The sequence below is a fragment of the Gekko japonicus genome, unplaced genomic scaffold (genome assembly GCF_001447785.1).
Source record: "Gekko japonicus isolate JY-2015 unplaced genomic scaffold, Gekko_japonicus_V1.1 scaffold48, whole genome shotgun sequence".
In the NCBI taxonomy this organism is placed as follows: Eukaryota; Metazoa; Chordata; class Lepidosauria; order Squamata; family Gekkonidae; genus Gekko; species Gekko japonicus.
This window is the reverse complement of record NW_015174273.1, coordinates 923,473-944,139: the sequence shown is the minus strand read 5'-3', so window position 1 is coordinate 944,139 and position 20,667 is coordinate 923,473. Positions and strand designations below refer to the sequence as shown.

The following is a 20,667-nucleotide window of genomic DNA, read 5'->3' as shown; positions in this document are numbered from 1 at the left end:
ACCAAGAATTCAGGATAAACAAGGTATAAAAAAGCATTTTTCTATGACCATCTTTTAATAAGATATTCAAGTATGAATCAATTTGCCTTTTACCCCTAGAACGTCTTTACTTATATAGCCAGGCTTGTCCTATTTCATTATCCTAGCGGCTATTAAATAGATTCACAATTCTGTGGAAATTATTTCCCCGTACCTATTAAACCATGCTGAGTTGCCTTTAGCGAATAGAATGGATACTGTAGAGGCACAATAAAGCATGAAGTCTTATTACCCTGAGTAGATTTATATGCATAGGTGCCATGGGAAGAGTCATACACAGCACCAATGAAGGTGACGCATGTGACAAGAGGAAAGTATTTCTAGGAACCTCATGCCAGAGGTTTATTTAAAATCTTATCCTGGGATGACCGGGCTAGTTGACATGCATATAAAGCAACCTGGCTGATTATGCATATCGAATCACCAAGAGAACCAAAGCCAATCCCTGCACAAAACAATATGATAGGAAGTTAGGAGACAAGGGTGTCTGCTACACCCAGATATTATCCTGGCTCTGAGACCTGGAGACTTTGGGTGGGATATACAGGGCTATTTTGGGGCAGGAACACACAGAAACGGAGTTCCGGCTGGCTCCTGAGTTGGCCACGCCCAACAGGAACTCATTAGCATAATAGGCCACACCTAACAGCAGACACTCATTAGGATTGGCTACATTAGGGGTATGTGGCCTAACATGCAAAGAAGTTCCTGCTACAAAAAAAGCCCAGGGTTTTGACAACAAAGTAAACAGAATAAGAAGAAAAAGGTGGGTGTGGTTGGATGACCACACTTCTGGTAACATGTGGGGTGTGGCCAAATATGCTAATGAGCTGTGCTGTCAGGGATGTGGCCTAATATGCTGATGTGTTTCTGCTGTTGGGTGTGGCCTAATATACTAATGAGTTCCTGCTGGGCTTTTTCTACAAAAGCCCTGGGGATATATATATTTTTTCACAGAGAGGAAGAGATCCACTGTGTTTGCCCCGAATCCCCAACACCTGGATACAATGATGGGTGCCACTGTTCAAGCCCTGGACATCAGCCTGAAGATCAATAGAAACAAAAGTTACTAGGACCCTGCTAGCAAGGCCTTTAGTAGGGATGTTAACAGCAGGCCCAACAAATGCACGATTCCTCTAGGGAGCTGGGGGCAGGACTCCTGGGAACAGATTTCCTGCAGGCATAAAATGTCAATTTTTCACAAAAATGACGAAAAATCAGAATCATGGAATTTACTTTCCCGTCCCATGAGGTTCCATGAGTCTGTCCTCTCTGCTCTGTCCAATTCCATATTGCGGCAAAGCCTTATGACAGCTAGCTGTGTAAACAGGCAGATCAGTAAATTAAATCCATTCCAAGTCACAAGAGCACACAGAACTCCATTTCAATTCAGTAAGAACAACTTGAGCCAACAAATGCAAGGCCTGCAGGGGCCTACAATATGTGGAGGAACAACAGGAAGCAATAAGCGGACAAAAATAAGAAATCCCCATACTGAACTCACTCATAAGCTTCACAAAGGGAGGGTTTACAGCTCTGCTGTCAATGAGACTGGGTGGGTGGAGGACCACTTTGCTACCTATCTGCCCAAAATATCCTCAAACAGCTGTTTTCATGACTTGCAGGAGATTACTGCAATGAAACTTGTCAGATCTAGTTACGTGTCTTGTGAAGTACTTGAATCAAAACAACAAAAAAGTACAGTACCTCAAACAGCATGTGAATAAAAGGTGTGAGTTTGATTCTTTCACTGTTAGCCAAACAAAGCATCTTGTTATCATCCAGAACAGTGTTCAGGTTTTCGATCCATAAAGCATCCACAGGTCCATCGCTGACAATCCACTTGTGATCTTCTGAGGTGTCAACTACAGCTGCCCGAACGCTCAGTGCCATCAGGCCATCTTTCCACTCCAGTGTTAAATTGTTAACCTCACCATACAGTTCACCCATTGTGATCGATTTTGGGTTGAGGATAAATGTTTTAACGGGCTGGTAGAAAGGTTTCTCCTCTCCCGCTGCATGCAGCGCTCCTAGGGTGTCGGCAAGAATCTGGTAAACTGTGGTTTTCCCACCTCCAGTTGGACCAACAAGCATGACACCGTGCCTTACCAACATCGTTTCATAAAGCTGAATGACTTTATGAACCAAGGTAGATTCAGGCTGCAGTCCTTTGGAAAGCATGACGTCTATAATTGTTGACTGCAGCACCCCGTAATCATGCTCTGGGATTACGACTCCAGGGAAAAGGTCGGATATAATCCCACTAACACAGCGAGAAAGAAATAAAAGCTTTGTTTTATTTATTCAAAACATTTGCACCCTGCATCTCCCTATGCTCAAAGCGGTTGCTTAAAACAGTAAGACATTAACAGCCCAGTTCTGAACAGAGCTGCTTTGTTCTAAGTCCACTGAAGTGAATGGGCTTGAAAATCCATTTAGGATTGCCCTGTAATCACACTACAGCCTAAAAAGTACAGCGGCAGTAACCTCTAACTCAGCCCTATCAGAATCCTAAACCCTATCTATAAAGAAGGGTTTTGCAGCCCCTCTGATGGACCAGTACCTTTGCTCAGAACGTCATTTCAATTTTCACACTAAAAAACACGTACATCTTATATTTAAACACATTAATACAGGTCTGTTTTCTCCCAGTCTAGTTCACTGTTATATTATTGAACATAAATGATATACACAGTTGCCTAATGTGCTAGGTTGGATCAATAATGCATTACTGGTCAATAATGCATTAAGATAAAACTTCTCTTTAACTGAAATGCAATGAAGCCAATAAACATTACCATTCCATTTATACTTACAATCTGGCATGACATTTTCATTCCATCCTATGGTGTTTCCAAGACAACTAAACTCAAGTATTCAGATTGTTTTGAATGGTTCTAATTTTAATTATCATTAGGATCCAAAATTCTACTTTTATAGCCAATCTCCCTGAAACAACATGGCCCTTCCTATTTCAGGTTAGGAAGCTATAAAATTAATCTTGCCAGAATAAAAGGCAATTGCTTTGACAGTTCAAATACGTAAATATTTGTGGCAGAATAAAAATGTTGCAATGACAGTAAGAGCATGCTAATTTAAAAAGTACCTGAACAAAAGAGCATCATCTGTAAGAAATTTTGGTATATTGGAGTCCCGTAATGCTCTTATTAATACAACATCCTCATTCAGATTTGGATGCTCTCTCTTTAATGACCTAAATTCACAGAAAAAGATCTTAAACTACTATTATTTACATTTCTTATAGGCCAATTAGTATATAACATACAATAGGTTCTTGGAAGAGACTGTTCAAGCATTGTACAAAATAAGTAAAACTCCTTTGGTATTGCGAATGCTAGAGGAGTAACCTCTGACTCTGTTGCAGCCAAAGAAACACAGAGCTTTGTAGCACCTTAAATATGAATACATTTATTGTGACATAAGATTTCATGAACCACACAGCCCACTTTATCAGATGCATCTGCTCACAAATGCTTATGATGCAAAATACTCTGACTTTAAGGTGCCGTAAAGAAAGTTATATCATTTATTTACAAAATTTACGCCCTGCACTTCTGACCTCATCAGAGCCACCAAGGCAGGTAACGGATTAAAAGACATATGCAATAAAATAACATCTTAAAAACCATTAAAAACAAAAACCCATCATTCACACTTAGCGCCACAATTGAAAAGGCCCTCTCCAGGTTACCACCTGCCTAACCTTAGAAGGCAGGGTCACTTGAAGCAGGGCCTCGGAAACCGACCACCGCAGTCAGGTAGTTTTGCAAGGGAGCAGGTGGTCTTTCAGTCATGCTGGTCCCAAGCCAAGTAGGGCTTTAAAAGCACCTTGAATTGTGCCCAGAAACAACTGGAAGCCAGAGTAAACGGGCCAAGACTGGAGTGATAGAGTCCCTATGACCCACTCCAGTTAACATCCTGGCTGCAGAATTCTGCACCAACTGAAGTTTCCAAACAAACTTATACCACAATGATTCCTTATCTCCAATTTACAAATCTCTTACAAAAAACTCTTTTTCCATACCTGGCTGCAGGATCCACTGAATACCCTTCCTCCCACCAGCACCTTCCATAGAGGATGCATAGCGGCTACTCTAGATTATTAGTCTGAAGGTCTGTACTTTTCTATTCTTTCCAGATTTACCAATTAAGGGGCCAAAATACATGAATAAATGAAGTCACCACTTTAATCAACATTTTAACTTGAAAGTTTTTTTAAAAAACCAACTTTGTAACCACAGAAGCTTAACTAAAAATCTTCCACTGCTTCCTTCCCCCCCCCCCAATCTCTTATATGCCCTTTTGAGTACTGCCACAGGAAGTGGTGGCGTCTACAAGCATGGACGGCTTCAAAAGGGAATTAGATAAGCATATGGAGCAGAGGTCCATCAGTGGATATTAGCCACAAGGTATAGATAGGGGCTCTGGGGCAAGTGATGCTCTGTCTTCTTTGTTTGGGGGGGTCAACAGTGGGAGGGCTTCTAATGTCCTGGCCCCACTGCTGGACCTCCTGATGGCACCTGGTATTTCTGGCCACTGTGTGACACAGAGTGTTGGACTGGATGGGCCTTTGGCCTGATCCAACATTGGCGTCTCTTATGTTCTTATGAGTATTACTTCAAAAGTAATATTGGTTAATGCAGACTTTCATAGTCCTGAATGACACCAGGATTTTGTGGGCTGATTGACTTATTCATGCAAGATCATTTTCTATTTTCATAAAATCAGGCCAATATAACATGCATCCCACCAAGGCAAACACTGCCATGTTTTGAAGTCCATCAGGTGACCTCTCGGCGTTTTGACTTCCCTTCCGTTTTGGTCAGTGGCAAAAACAGCTGGAGAAACAAAACCCTGGAAGATCTCCATGAATGAGTGGTGGGCTCGGTTATGAATCATACCAGCACCAAAACATGGATCCAGCAGTCCTGCTGTACATACAAGGGCTTCACTGCATACATGGGAGTTCCTCACAACATAGGAAGTTCCCTAATACTAAAGTAGCATCTGCTTGCCTACGTGTACACATTAAAATCCTGCAGAACTTCAGTCTGTGAAATCTGTGCAAATCTGACATTCACATCCAATAACTATAATTAAAATGGCTGTTTCTTTTCTTCTGCCAAATAGGAATCAATGTAAATACTGTCATGTTTCCAAGCCGGTAAAGAATATTCACAATAGAATTAGGTCTCAAACAGCATGTGGCTCCTTACCCTGCCATGACTAAGACAGATTTGACAGCCCTCATTCCAAAATCATAGTGGTCCTGTTGAGACAGCTGCTCGCTACAGAGCTTGTACATTTGAGTCATCTTCCTCGCAAGTGTTTTACTAGATTCAAATCCTTCAGAATACAAAATAACCTGAAATACACAAAAGGCGTGTTCAGAGCTCTTACAAAACAATAGGAAACTTAAACAGAATAAGAGCACCAACAAGCCTACACTCTAGTTCCAAGTGAAGTCATGCCAATATACAACTGAGGTAATAAGGCGTGCTAGTTATGTGCTCTTAAGACATGAAGGCTTCTTCTGTTTATGAAAGTAACAGTGCAATATAAGCAGGTCTACTCAGCTTCCTATTCAGGTCTATTCAACAGGGTTTACGCCCAAGAAACTTTTACACTTATACTGAAAATATATTAAATATGCTAATGGAAAAAAATCCTAGAACATTCAACCAGTGTAAGAGTGACCATTCACAAGTATTTTAATCAAACATAAGTGAATGTGCTTCTGTGATGAAAACGGTATACAGTCGAACTAAAGCAGATAGAGAGGCCCCGAGAACTCAGAAATCAGGCAGGGATTTCCAGTTGGGAAACAGCAGGCAATGATAATACAAAGACGAAAATCAGTTACATCCTTCCCTTCTTATGTATTGCAACCCTAGAACTCACCAGGAACACATCTCTAGGTAAACAGGCAAAGTGGGGATAGGTGTAATCGTTTGGCAGACAGCAAACCTAAAGCTGAAGCAAACAGGGCTTGAGTAGGGCAGTGAAGTCCTGGATGCTGTCAAATCCTCTCTGTTCCTTTGGGACAGAGCTTCCACATTGCCCAGTGCACATTCAGATCAAAACAGAGAACACTCAGGAGGAGAACAGGGTAGTCACCAAACCATCCCTTCCTCCTTCCACACACCACACAACTGACAGTCCCTTTCTAAAGCAAAAACAATATAGTGAGACCCTTATCAACTACAGTGTAAAAACAGGCTTAAAAAACAACAACAACACAGCATTGACTGTTCATGGCCTACAAAGGTCAGGTCTCGGAGGGTATCTGAGTCTACAGGGGCACAATTCAAAACACCCCCAACCCAAGTTCTAATCAGCATCATCCCTTGGCCGGATGGGGCTCTGCACCAAAGAGAGCAAGAAACTTTCTTATTGTTTCATAATGTCTTAGAGGCCAGCAGAATAGAGTGGGAAAGGAGCCTGGAAAAACTTGCGGAACTGCTGAAAAAGACTAGTGCCACACAAAAGCTGAACTTCAAGTATTTAACTGAAAACCACCACTGGCTGTTATTCTCTACTGATGCAGAACGGCGTGCTGAAATCCTTTGCATTGGAAAAACAGAACGAAAACCAGTTAAGATTGTATGCTAGAAATAACTACAGTGACTGCATTAGGACCTCATCCCCCTTGGCGCCGCTCAGATAGTCGGAATTCTCAGAGCTGACCTACTGGCTCCCAGCAATCACTCAGCAGGTTTCCTGGCTAGCACTCTTTAAGCCAAGTGACTGCAAGCAGCAGCAGCAACACGACTTCCCACCGTTTGAAAGATGTGGCAGTACACTCTGTCCCCTTCCCCTCTTTCACAGAAAACTGAGGGGGCTCCATTTTCATATTAGCCAGGTGGAATGAGAAAAGCTCACTCTCTATTTGTAAAAGGGGCTTGCTCCCCCCCTCCCCGAATATCACCCCAGGACCCGAGTTTCAGAAATGCTCTCTTGAAAAGGTACCTCAGCAATCAAAGCATAGTTTGGAACCATCATTGAGAATGGCCTGAAGAGAGCTTTCAGGTTGTCAGGTAACTCCGTCCGTCCAGCGTAGCCAGGATTCATTGTGATGAATGCTGCACAAGTCATAACCAACTTTATTTCACGTCCTTCAAACATAAACCTAGAAAACTGTTGGAAAGAAAGATGTGGAAATGTATTACTTTAAAAAAACCCAATTGTCCAATAAAATGAACAGGCAAGAAATTAAATACATAAAGAAGGTCTCCTACTGCCCCCCAAGGTATGGATCTTACCTTTGCAGCTTTAGCATTCCTAATGGTAATCAGCTGTTGGGCAATCACAGAGAGAACTTCAATATCAATCCGGTTAAACTCATCAAAGCAACACCATGCTCCAGACTGTGCTAAGCCACTGAAGAAACGTCCCATCATCTGAAACAACAACATTAGTGTGTTTTATTGGATCTCAGCCTCGCAGCTCCAGTAAGCTACAGTATGATAAGACACAGAATGAAATGGATTGATAGCCCAAGTGAGGGCTATTCATGTCCTCTCCCTCCTTGTGGGGGGTACGAGGCCTGAGTCAAATTGCTAAACTGTTTGATTCTGAAACAAATATGGAAACATCAATTGCTGCAAAGGTGCATTGTAATGCAGACTTTGTAAAACTTAAAAAGAACTAGGGCTGCGGTCACACAAACTAAATAATCTACTTTCAGTCCACTTTTAATCCACTTTCCAACTGGGTTTTTACTGTGTGAACTGGCAAAATCCAATTCAAAAGTGCACTGAAAGTGGATTAAAAGTGGATTGTTTAGTGTGTGTGACCGCAGCCTGGGATGACTTAAATTAGCTGTATCCTAATACAATCTTTCTTTCAACATCAGCATGAGAAGCCACTGGACAATGAAAGAACAATCCATCTCCACATCATCTACTGTCAGGACTGGCCTACACATTCAGCCAAATGAGGTGGTAGAATCCTGAGGTGTTAGATGGAATTGTATCATTCCAGGCTACTGGGCAGGATGCGTAAGAAACTCTCTGCAACAGAAAAACTAGCATAATTTCTAACACAACCTACTCCCTGTTAGTTTTATACTTACAGGGAGATTTATGCAGGGGAGTACTCAAAAATACGATCCTCATCCACAGTCTGAACTGGTACAATACATTCTACTGCTTCATTCTGCTGCATGTGTACTTCAGGAGTTGAATGAATAATGTGCCATCAAGTCTCAAAAGATTCATGGTGACCCATCCACGGGGTGTTCAAGGCAAGAGATGAGCAGGAGTGGTTTGCCACTGCCTTCCTCTATATAGCAACCCATCTTCTTGGTAGCCTCTATCCAAGTACTGACCATGGCCAACCCTGCTTACTTCCCAAACTTTGAGGAGCTCGGGCAAATCTGGATTATTTGGCCTGCTAGGACAACTTTTACATCTCAGTTATCAGAGATTGTGGATACCTTGCAAAATGAACAATCACCTTGCTCACAGGTGTCAGTGGACACATTCTCCACAAACCAGCCTACTGCTTTTCTGAGCACAGTTTTCCTACTGGTTTATGGCTTCAACCCCTTGCCTTCTGCCAGCCCCAAGTATGGCATCCAATGGTCAACAACACATTGTATAGAAGTTTGTTTAAAACCACTGTTTTGTCTTTCAGAATCACAAATGTCAGTTCCCTATTCAGACTGCTGAATATAAAACGTTACGGAATAAGAACACTTCACTCAGAGATAGCATATAAAAACATATTTCAGGGCTGTACCTTATAATCCAAGCCATCTGAACAGTTGAACACAACACACTGGATGGCAAGTGCTTTTGCCAGGTCTTTTGTGGTCTCTGTTTTGCCAGTGCCAGCAGGTCCAGCTGGGGCTCCACCTAGGTCCAGCTGCAATGCTCCCATCAGGCAGAGGTAGCAACGGTCCTGATGAGCACCAAGAAAACAACACGGCCTTTGGGTACGGAATATCAGCAAGGAATATGACAAAACAGCAGCACCGCAGTACACCAGTGTGATTGTACCAGAAGTGCACTTTGACCCTAGACACCAATAATGGCACTACATATGAGTGGTGGGAAGGAGCCGTGCCCCAGTGGTAGAGCATCTGCTTGGCATGCAGAAGGTCCCAGGTCCAATCCCTGCCATCTCCATTTGAAAGGCCCATGTAGTAGGTGTTGTGAAAGACCTCTGAATGTGATCCTGGATAGGTCAGACCAGTCTGAGTGGATGATACTGGACCTGATGGATCAGTTATTTGATGCAGTATAAGGCAGCTTCATGTGTGATTTAAGCCACTGTCGATAAAGCCCAGCTATCAGCAACAGAATTCATGGGAAAAGCTTACCATAAGCGATATGCCACATCACGAGTATAAACTAGTACAGTGGTGGCGAACCTATGGCATGGGTGCCAGAGGTGGCACTCAGAGCCCTCTCTGTAGGCACGCGTGCCATCGCCCCAGCCAGGCCCAGACCATCATTAAAGTGTCGAATTCTCTGCCAAATAATTTTAAGTAAATGAAAGCATTTGGGATTGCTTTCCTTACTTTGTTTGGATCATCTTAAGTTAATGTATGAGTTGTTTTTTCTAAAGTAAAACCTCAGTATTCAGGTTAAATTGCCGTGTTGGCACTTTGAGATAAATAAGTGGGTTTTGGGTCGCAGTTTGGGCACTCCGTCTCTGAAAGGTTCGCCATCACTGAACTAGTACCACACATGAGGGAGTACTGAGGGGAACTTCGGCTTTCACAAATATGTTTGAGATCTAACAAGCCTAAGGCACCCGAGGTAAGCCATATGAATGTAAGCCTTTAGGACACTGTGAAACTCTGACACAAGCATGCCTACACTGCAGGACCAGGTAGATTAGGAAGAGCATCTGAAAATGTGAAAATGTGGTTGCACTTACCTGTAACTGTTATTCATTGAGTGGTTTTCTGTGCAGGCATGCATTAGGAACTGGGCATGGGGAGGCCAGCTGTGGAGGTGAAAGTTCTAAAGTTTTCCAGTGCTTTCTATAGCTCAAGGAGCACTACCCCCACCATCAGCCACGTGCTAGCCCTTTCCTGCCAAAACCAGCATGTGACCAAGGAGGAAGAGTGCTCCTTCACTCAGTTCTCCATTTGCCACCATGGAGGAAGGACAGTTCATCAGAACTTTCATCACTGCAGCTGGCCTGTGCACGCACAATCCCCAATATAGGACTATACAGATGCCACAGAGATTAACCAAATATTTTACTAATTTGCATGGGGGGGGATCTGTAGCTAGAGACTATCAAAAAGAAGACTGAGGTCCCGATCACACGGAAGGTTTTGGCCCGGGAGAGGGACGGATCGGGGGCGCAGCAAACGGGCGCAATCTCACCGCAACATCTGGGAAGCGGCGCGCACCCGTCCCCGATCCGTCCCTAAAGCCGGAAAACCCGCTGCAAAAAAGAACCCCCTACAGAGGAAGACTAACCAGGAACGCCGCATCAAGCGCGGCCGTGGGATCGCCGGCGCACCCGTCGTCCAGAGCAATCCAGGCTCCCGGCCGAACTGTGCATGCGCACACATGCGCAGTTCGGCTGCTGCGCTCTGCCTTCAGTGGCTTCCGCCCCGGCATCTGATCGTGCCAGGGAGGAACTGTGCAGTGGCTCAGGGGATCTATGTGATCCCGCCGCTGCGTGTCTCTTTTGGTGCAGCTTTCAAAAGCCGCACTTTGCCCGTGCTTCCCCCCCCCCCCATGTGGCAGGGGCCTGAGATGTTCTTCAGGGCTTGCTGAGTGCTTCCTTTGTATGGTTCACAAGTATACTTAAGCTGCCATAACCATGTCATACCACATCTACTCAGAATAATGCAAAGATTTCAAGTACACCATACAGTAATGGAGATCTTCTTGTCAAACACTACAGTTATATATGTTTGGTTTGGATGATACAAACAAACCATGAGAACTGCATGGATACCAACATCTACATCCTTCTTGTGGAGATCCTGTACTTTTAAATGTAAAACACAAAGCAACAGAAACTTTTGCTGCTTCAAAAATTCCAGATAACATGAAAGGGTGATGACTGATTTGGATACAAAGTACAGGTGGAATTTTCAAGCCAAGCCTTATCATGATTACATTTGACACGCACCCCCACTATACCTTTATGTGGATTGGCCAGGGCTTATAAGGTGATAACAGTCGGGGGTTGTTTTTTTTCTGGGGGAATGTGCCGGAATGGAGTTCCAGAACCTCTTCGACAAAATTCGTTTTAAAATGTTTAAAAGTTCATGAGTTTTCAGTATGCAGACTGAAAACTTCATTTCCCTCTTGAGAGTTCTGGCACCTCTTTTAAAAAAAAACAAAAAAAAAAAACGGCTATGCAACACATAAACACTGAATTTCTTCACTGCAGGGGATGGGTTTTGGAAAGAATCTTGGGCAGAGGACAAGGAACAAACACTAGAGAAAACTTTGGTATACCACAAAATACTGTATCATGGTTCTTTATCTTATTTTGACAAAAAAAAATTAAAAAACCAAAAATCATATGCTAAAAATGAGGGATAAATTAAAATTTTGCCGAATACCTCCCCAAAAGTCTGTAAGGGTGACAAGGCACTTAATGAATGCTACTGGAAATGCGAATAAGACTAAATGGAAGAACATTGTAGAGATAATCAGCCTCACAACATACATAATTCATGAACTATGTACAAACAGTCAGTACCTTCACGTGTGCGACTGGGGAAATAAACTACCTGACCAAGGGGTTACAAATATTCATCCTCTAGTTAAGAATACTTGCACCATTACTACAATGGCACCTTAACTATATCTTGGAGTCCTGCCAAATTGCCTACAATGATAAATTGAATCTATTTCAAATACTAGACATGGAAGAACAAGTTACTGGGAGTTCCAAGTTAGCAAGACGAAAAAGGCAGGCACTGAGAGGCTAGAGCCTCTCTTAGAGAATGCAGTCCTGAGTACACATATGCAATTTCTGCAGAACTCAACTGAAACAGCTCAGGATTCATAAACACTAAGCAGCATCACAATACCACAAGTGAGGGCCATGAAGGAGTGAGCTCAGAAAAGAATTTTAAACGCTAAGGGTTGTTAAAATGATAATTTAGCATGAGATCGCTAAGGCTATCTTAGCTACCTCAGAACTGTCATTCCATTATTGAGATAAGAGGTAAAGCAGATGATAATGTTTTTCAGAGAGTTGAGCAGGGGTCATTTCCTGCAGGAGTGCACCGAAGTGGAGCTCCGGCAGTAAAGAACCCAGGGGGCAGGCACATGCAACAAGCCCCTTCCCTTGCTCCTAGCAGCCCTCAGTCAGAGCAAGAAGCAGCCAGGTAAGTTGCAGAGCTCCCCCCAGTCCAAAACAGTCCAGTGGCACCTTTAAGACCAAGTTTCATTCAGGTACAAGCTCTCCCTCCTCTGCGAGGACAGATCTGCACGTTTCCTTCCCCCCAATAGCTAGCAATCCAAAACAGTCCAGTGGAGCCTAAGTGGTGGGTGTTGCCTTCTGACACACTTCTGGTGATGTCAGGGGGTGTGGCATATGCAAATAAGTTATGCTAATGAGTTATGCTAATGAGCTCCTGCACCCCTTTTTCTATGAAATGACCCCTGGAGTTGAGGATGGTCTGAAAGAACCACTCTTGCATGTTACATGAATACTGTTCTCTTATTCAGTCCCGCTATCATCTCTGGGTTTGGAGGTTTTGTAGTGCTTCAAAACCCTGAAAAATAGCCTTGAACAGAGATAACAGCGAGACAACAAAAACGATGGCCCCTATTAGACCACCTTAAAAGTCTCTTGAAAACTACTTTTGATCTCCATTCCCGGGCAGAAGTCATTCTGAGTGCAGAAATTCTAAATACTTCACATTGACTATTCATAAGCTTTTGGAACACATGTTTTTTATGAAAACACAGTCAGCAGAAGTGATTAACTCTACTTATTGCCAATTTATATTGCAAGCATAACTTTTTTATATTTTAAAGTACACGCATTAAGACAAAAGCAAAGTCTTACTGTAAGTGGGGTGATCACTAATCTTGGGCATGCCCCCAAGTATTCATAACCATAAGTGTATTGGGACAGAGCCATCCTAGCCACACAGTTGTCCAGATCAAGGTCCCAATAGTAACGCAGCTGTCTTTGCCAATCAAAGTTCTCCACAGAGTCCACCTATACAAATAATAGAAAATGTTTATGAGAGCTTCATTTTAAAAGTAGTTTTAAAAACAGTAATGCTGTACACTGCATTGGTCAGGCCGCACCTGGAGTATTGTGTGCAGTTCTGGAGACCTCACTTAAAAAAGAATGTGGACAGAGTGGAGCATGTGCAGAGGAGAGTGATGAGGATGACCGGGGGCCTGGAGACCAAGCCCTATGAGGAAAGTCTGAGGGACCTGAGAATGTTCAGTCTGGAGAAGAGGAGGTTGAGGGGGGACATGATTGCTCTCTTTAACTATCTGAAGGGCTGTCACTTAGAGGAGGACACGAAGCTGCTACTGTTGGCAGCAGAGGATAGGACTCACAATAATGGGATTAAATTAAAGGCGGGAAAGTACCGTCTGGATCTTAGGGAAAACTTTTTTTACAGTAAGAGTTGTGCAACAGTGGAATCAGCTGTCTGGGGAGGTGGTGAGCTCCCCCTCCCTGGCAGTCTTTAAGCAGCGGATGCTCTAGGCTGATCCTGCATTAAGCAGGGGGTTGGACTAGATGGCCTGTATGGCCCCTTCCAGCTCTGTGATTCTATGATTCTATTCTATGATTCTATAAATATACAAATGTTACTTAAATAATTTTAACATACCTTTTGTTGTACAAGCTCAGTAACAATATCTCTTGCATGTACATCAATTGTTATGAGTGCTGTTATGATATTTCTGTGCAGTTTTGGGAGACTGCCACGGACTAGTGAAGCCAATGCATTTAATCTCTACGAAATTAAAACAAATAAAAACTGTGAGGGAACACATTTTTCTTTGGAGCTCCGAACTGAGCAAAACGTTCACCTTTAATTTTTCAAAAGTTCTCTCTCTCTTGGCAGAGAACAGGCAGGAGGAGGGAAGTCAATTCAATCACTCACTACAGCCACCATTTAGAAATGCTAGTAGGTCGAGAGCGGGAGACAATGGGATGGTCAAGCTTACCCCTCCCCCCAACCCCAACTAGGAAGGTGACATCGAGCAGGGAAAAAAAAAGAGATTTGGAGGACTTAAGGTGGGAGGAGAAAAAGAGATGATAAAACTCTGCGAAGGGATGAGGAGGCTCTCTTGTGTGCTGATTCCATCGAGCAGACAAAAGTCTTATCTGAGGTCTGTAAGAGGCGGCCATTGCCGTGTGCTGGCCCAGACACCCGAGCAGAGGCCTCAGAGTGAAGGGAACCCTTCAGAACAACTGTAACCTTTTAAGCTAAGGTGCCTGCCTCATATTAAGATCCCCCAGGGCGTGTATAGAAGGAGGGAGGGAAGAATTGCATTTTACACAGTGGCCAAAGGTATTACCCCAATGGATTGTTGTTGTTGTTCAGTCGCACAGTCGAGTCCGACTCTTCGCGACCCCATGGACCAGATCACGCCAGGCCTTCTGGTCTTCCACCGTCCTCTGAAGTTTGCTCAATTTCATGTTTGTTGCATCTATGACACTGTCTAACCATCTCATCCTTTGCCGTCCCCGTCTTCTTTGACCTTCAGTCTTTCCCAGCATCAGGGTCTTCTCCAGGGAGTGCTCCCTTCTCATTTGGTGGCCAAAGTATTTGAGCTTCAGTTTCATTATCTGGCCTTCCAGGGAACAGTCAGGGTTGATTACTTTTAGGATTGACTGATTTGATTTTCTTGCAGTCCAAGGGACTCTCAAGAGTCTTCTCCAGTATATAATCCCCAATAGATTATATACTAGATATTACCCCAATGGATGATTATTGTTAAGGAGACTATGCCAAGAACTCACAGTAAATCCATATAACTTTTTTTTAAAAAACTGGGAGGTATGAATACTCACATCAAAGTTCTCCAATTCAAATTGTGCCAGAGCTTCTAAATGATCAAGATCCTCTCCTTCTAAACACTGGGTTAGATCACGACACCACATGAGCTGAGAAATGGTGAGCACAACCTGTGCAAAGAAAACATAGCAGAACATAGTGGCATCTGGTGTCTCCTAACGAAGGTATCTTTTGACTACAGTGTATTCTCCTTATTCTGCTGAGAATTTCTCCTGTACAAGTCCCACTGAATGAATGCTAGTAATGCAAGAATATTGTCCTCTTGTACAACTCCCATTCACTCAGTGGGTGTTCCACGGGAACCCTTCATCTTCGTCATTTTTTATCCAGTGTAAACAGCTACCTCTAACAAGGATACAAGCTACAAATGAAGGGGATTGATTTGGGAAATTCCATCACCAGGAACTGGGCATGTTTACCTTTAAACATACAGTCATCATCATGGACGCTCAGCAAGATTTGACAGTGGAAAGTGCAGTCAAGTCACAGCTGACTTATGGCAACCCCACAGGGTTTTCAAGGCAACAGATGTTAACAGGTGATTTGCCATTGACTACCTCCGCATCACAACCCAGGTATTCCTTGGAGGTCTCCCATCCAAATACTAGCCGGGGCCGATCCTGCTTAGCTTCTGAGATCTGATGAGATCGGGCTAGCCCAGACTATCCAGGGGAAAAACAAACAAACAAACCAACAACCCGCCTATAAGCTCAAATGACTGCCATTACCTGAGAGGGATGTCCAGCCACAACCCATTCTACTCTCTCTTTGGTCTGATAATCAGCAATGGCAGCTTTGCTGAGGCGCCTAAGGGAAGTGAACATTGCTTCTTCAACTTTGCCAAGCCAGTCTTCAACATTTCCTCTGGCCTTAAGTCCTTTTCCTAAGCCGACCTTAGAAAAAAAAAAAAAAAAAAGCAATCATTTCATTTAATCTTTATACAACTCTTTAAGTTCATTAGCGCAGCAAGTGGATGTTTCCCTTAAAACTACTGACGCCACAATAAAAGCGACCAGCCAGATTTTCCCTATATTTAAAAGTGAAGTAGGTGGCTCATACCAATCATAACAGCAGTAAGGTACTTCACACACAGACAAGACATTAATGTGTCCTCTGGGGATCTTCAGCTATGCAGAACACATATGAATATGTAAATTAAACAAAAGCGGGAAAAGCACCAAAAGAAATAACCTCATGAGAACTGAGTATGCTCCAGGAGTCACAGAAAAATATGAATGTGTCAGTCAACCACCAGCTGCAGGCAGATGGGAAGCATTCAATGTCTGTGCCGTGCCAGGAGATATACAGGAAAACAGCCTTTATCTAATCCCATTCTGCTAAGGCTCCAAAGCAGAATACCAACAGGGCTGGTATGGCAAAAGGTTTCCTTCCCAGTCACTCCAATGCCCTGTCTTGTTTATGCATCTCCAGTGCATGGCCAGACTGGATTGATCCCTCCAGAAGGATCCCGAGTAGAGGGGTTAGGGTGCCATGAACTATTCACTGCACACCTGGAGTCCTTCCTGGCTATGGAGCACCTTTTCTCCCTTTTGTGTGTGGACCCACTGTGAGGCTTTTGCTATCCACACTGGGGCACCGGGACATCATGATCAGGTAGGGCTCTTTTTGTAGCAGGAACTCCGTTGCATATTAGGCGACACACCCATAATGTAGCCAACCCTCTAAATGCTTACAGAGCTCTTCTTACAGGGGCTACTGTAAGTTCTTGGAGGATTGGCTACATTAAGGGTGTGTCGCCTAATATGCAGAGGAGTTCCTGCTACAAAAAGAGCGTACAGCAATGGATGAAGCAGCTTTTAGCCTATCCTGAACCTTCAGCTCTACTTCCCAATGTGACCAAGAAACAGAATGCTGGATGGGATGATGCACATGATGAGGCGGACCTGGAAAAACAGGTCCAGAGGTGGAGAGCAAGTTTATTCTTATAATGGAGGTGAATGGTTGCCATTTTTTCATATTTCCATCCCTCACAATGGGTAGCTTGGAACGCATAAATTCCAATATACCCAGTGAAGCATGGCATGCTCCATCCCATACACATAAGGGACCTTTCAGTGAGAGAACATAGCATCCATGGTGCCCTAAGGGAATTTAAAGAGAGAAGAAAAGAGAATCTTCCTGCCTCTTAGCCAACCACCTGCTTCTTATCATTAGGAACACCAGGAGGATCTGGATTCTTGTACTCAGGATTGGACTAAGCTATGGGTGGTCAAACTGCGGCTCGGGAGCCCCATGCGGCTCTTTCACACATATTGTGCAGCTCCCAGGCAGGGTGGCTCAGGGAGTGAAGGGCAGGCATGCCTCCCTGATTGGTCTTCCCTTCCCCAGCCAGTCTTCCACTCCCGGGTAGGCTTGAGGTGGATGAGAGCAGAGAAAGACAGCAACTTTAACTTTAAATGTGTTCTCAAAGGTACCCCCCCTCCCGCTGGCTGGCTTGGAGAAGGCATTTGACTCTTTAAATCCCTTCACTAAGCCAGCCAGCAGACAGTGGGCTTGGAGAACACATTTAAAATTAAAGTTCCTTTCTTTCCACCTCCCTCCCCCCATCTATTTGCTTTCTTTGTTTCTCTCTCTCTCTTTCCACCTCTTTCATTCTTTCTTTCCACCTCTCTCTCTCTCCTCTCTCTCTTAGACAAATAAATACCATTGGACAAATAAATATCATTTTCAATATCTGTTTGTACCCCTTTTGTTTTTATTTTATGGCAGTCTCGTTTAATGTGAATAAAAAGCCAATTTGCATACTTTACAACAAAAACATGTGTGTAATATTTGTTCATTAATTGCGGATCTCAAACATCTGATGTTTATTCTATGTGGCTCTTAGGTTAAGCAAGTTTGGCCGCCTCCGGGCTAAGCTAAGCTGTTTGCTGAGTAATGTGAAGTGAAGGGGGGGTGGGGGAAAGAATCATGCATCACTACTTGCAACATACCAGTCTCCCTTCCCTAGACATTCACAGTCCATCATGAGAGACTGCTGTTAAACAACTGCTTACCCGCTCCCCTTCTGGTGACAGCATTGCTAAGATATCATTGGTGAGAACCTTTTCTTCTCCCTCGGCTGGAGCCGTAAAAGCAAATTCCAGTTTAGAGATTGAATCGAAGCACTTCCTTAAATGAGGCTGAACAGCTTGAGGATTCCGAGTCTGAGCCAGAATCTCCAAAAGTTCATCGTTCGATAGAAAGTAAAACCTGTTTGTAGACAATACTGAAAATGTTAAAAAATGCAACTTTTACAAAATGTACCTTGATCATTTATAAATCATATGTTACATGAAACGGGATAATTTTAGGCAGAAGGCTGCCTATTTTTTTGTTGTCAAGTCACAGCTGACTTACAGCAATCCCATAGGGTTTTCCAGGCAAGACACATTCAGAGGTGGTTTGCCATTGCCTGCCTCCGCATCACGGCCCTGCTATTCCTTGGAGGTCTCCCATCCAAATACTAGCCAGGGCTGACCCTCCTCAGCTTCCAAGACCTGACAAGACTGAGTTAGCCTGGGCTATCCAGCTCAGGGCAGGCAGATGGGCTACTCTAAAATATATTTTATTTCAGTGGAACTTACTAACAAACAAATGTAAGACTGGAGACTAAATAAGCAATTAAATTGTACATTATTTTCAATAACTTAAAACCTAAAACTTAGGAACACGATCCAGCTGAAGTTGAACACATTTAAGTCCTCATCGATCGGAATGAAAGGAATTACTTTTCCCATGGAAAGCAAGGCTTAACCTTTTCCACTGAAATCAACTGGACTACAAAATTCTCAGCTGTAGCTAGACCATATCCTTCATTATAAGAAAAAAAACACAAGTGTTCAGACTTCATTATCTTGTTACTCAGTCACAACTAACCTGGGGAAGATAACTCTCTTGGACTCCAAATATGCCTCCAGGCACTTCTGAATTTGATCAAGAAGGGCATTGTTATTCTGGAAGGTCTCTAACAGGCCTGTGTCAGAGAAACAACATTTAGTACACTTGCACACTGAAAATAAAAAAGGCATGCATGTGTACTGGGTTGAAAAAGGAGGAGAAAGAAAATAAAATGGTTTGTAATACAGACTACCTTTCTTCAAATGTAGGCTTGCCAAGTCCCCCCGGGGGGCGGGGAAACCCCTGCCCCAGAGGCCCATTCCCCGCCGCTGGCAGATCGGGCCCCAGGAGGAACCCCACCCCGACATGCATGTCACCCGGAAGTGACGCGACCACGCCGGGCACGCTGGGGGCGAGGCCACAGTCATCCGAGGGAAAACTCTATGGTTTTCCCTCAGATGGTCGTGGCCCCGCCCCCAGCGTGCCTGGCGTGGTCGCGTCACTTCCGAGTGACAAGGATGCGGCGCGCGCACACGCACTCCAGCCGCCAGCCGGGAGTCCCCCGCTGCAGTGAAGATCATACTTGGCAACCCTATTCAAATGTGATGCACTCTAATGAAAATTATTTACTTGTTTAAAATATTTATTAGCTGCCTTTCTGTCTTATGGAACTCAAGCTAGCTGACAATGTAAACCTAACATAAAACATAAAAATACATAAAACACATAAAAGGCCACAAATTAAAATTATAATTTAAAACTGCCAACAGGGGGGGGGGAATAAACAGTCTCCTCAGCCAGGTGCCTTATCAAGATGCACTGGACAAGCAACAATAACTCAACAATACACAAGCATATGATGTCGCCAGCATCAGAGCTGGTTATATTTAACACTAATCTATGTAGAACATACACACGGTGAGCGACTGGGATCATTTAGTCATTGGGTTTGTGGGAAAAGTTACCACAAAGTAGAGAAAACCATATACTGCAGGGGGGAAAGAGGGATAGGAAAAAAATATAGTAAAACAGGATATCAAAGACTACATGAAACAACACGATTGATATCAATCATAACACAAGAAGGAAATGTAGGATGTGACTGAGAAGGCTCATTTGTGGGTTTATTTTAAAAAGATAAAGCAGACTCAGATTCCTACTAATTTGTCTACATGTATTAAACCAAATGACTGTTGAAAATCACTGCGATAGATTAAATTTTATGGGAAATCACCGTCCCTGATCCCCTTAGGAAACATGAAGGTAGAGCTATCAGTGGCATAGTGGTCAGAGCCTCCACCTATGCTCTAAGAGGCTCAGGTTCCGATCCCCTGTCTGCCGCGAGTGACATAAGAACATAAGAGAAGTCAATGTTGGATCAGGCCAATGGCCCATCCAGTCCAACACTCTGTGTCACACTCTGGCCAAAGCCCAGGTGACTTGGGCCCGTCACTCTCTCTCAGCCTAACCTACTCTGCAGGGGTTGTTGTGAGGGTAAAATGGAGGAGAGGAGAATGATGTAAGCCTCTCTGGACCCCCACTGAGGAGGAAGACAGAGTATAAGTGAAGTAAACATGCAAATAAAGAGCCAGCGTGGGGGACCCGGGTTCAGTGTTCCCTCTAAGCTGTGCGCGTCGTTGGACCTTGCCCAATAAAGCAAAAACCATTTAATCCAAAACAAACAGCTTGGCTGTCCACACTCCAAGGCCACCCAATGGCTCAGCCCAAATGGAGGGAGAGGTGGGTACTGTTCATATGGGAAGGGACCACTTTGTGGGCCA

The 20,667-nt window shown here is 43.7% G+C and overlaps 1 protein-coding gene across 1 annotated transcript in view; it reads right to left on the bottom strand.

The window, feature by feature from the left end:
• Positions 1-20,667, bottom strand: part of DNAH6 (dynein, axonemal, heavy chain 6) — a 267,936-nt gene that overhangs the window by 198,873 nt on the left and 48,396 nt on the right. Inside the window, exons 22-33 of the mRNA XM_015423720.1 lie at positions 18,926-19,022; positions 18,064-18,259; positions 15,775-15,939; positions 15,043-15,156; positions 13,853-13,978; positions 13,066-13,221; positions 8,803-8,964; positions 7,323-7,460; positions 7,030-7,197; positions 5,277-5,425; positions 3,146-3,253; positions 1,747-2,302 (exon numbers count right to left, since the gene is read on the bottom strand). Of these exons, the coding sequence (XP_015279206.1) occupies positions 1,747-2,302; positions 3,146-3,253; positions 5,277-5,425; positions 7,030-7,197; positions 7,323-7,460; positions 8,803-8,964; positions 13,066-13,221; positions 13,853-13,978; positions 15,043-15,156; positions 15,775-15,939; positions 18,064-18,259; positions 18,926-19,022 (2,135 nt within the window). The remainder of the gene's footprint in view (positions 1-1,746; positions 2,303-3,145; positions 3,254-5,276; positions 5,426-7,029; positions 7,198-7,322; positions 7,461-8,802; positions 8,965-13,065; positions 13,222-13,852; positions 13,979-15,042; positions 15,157-15,774; positions 15,940-18,063; positions 18,260-18,925; positions 19,023-20,667) is intronic.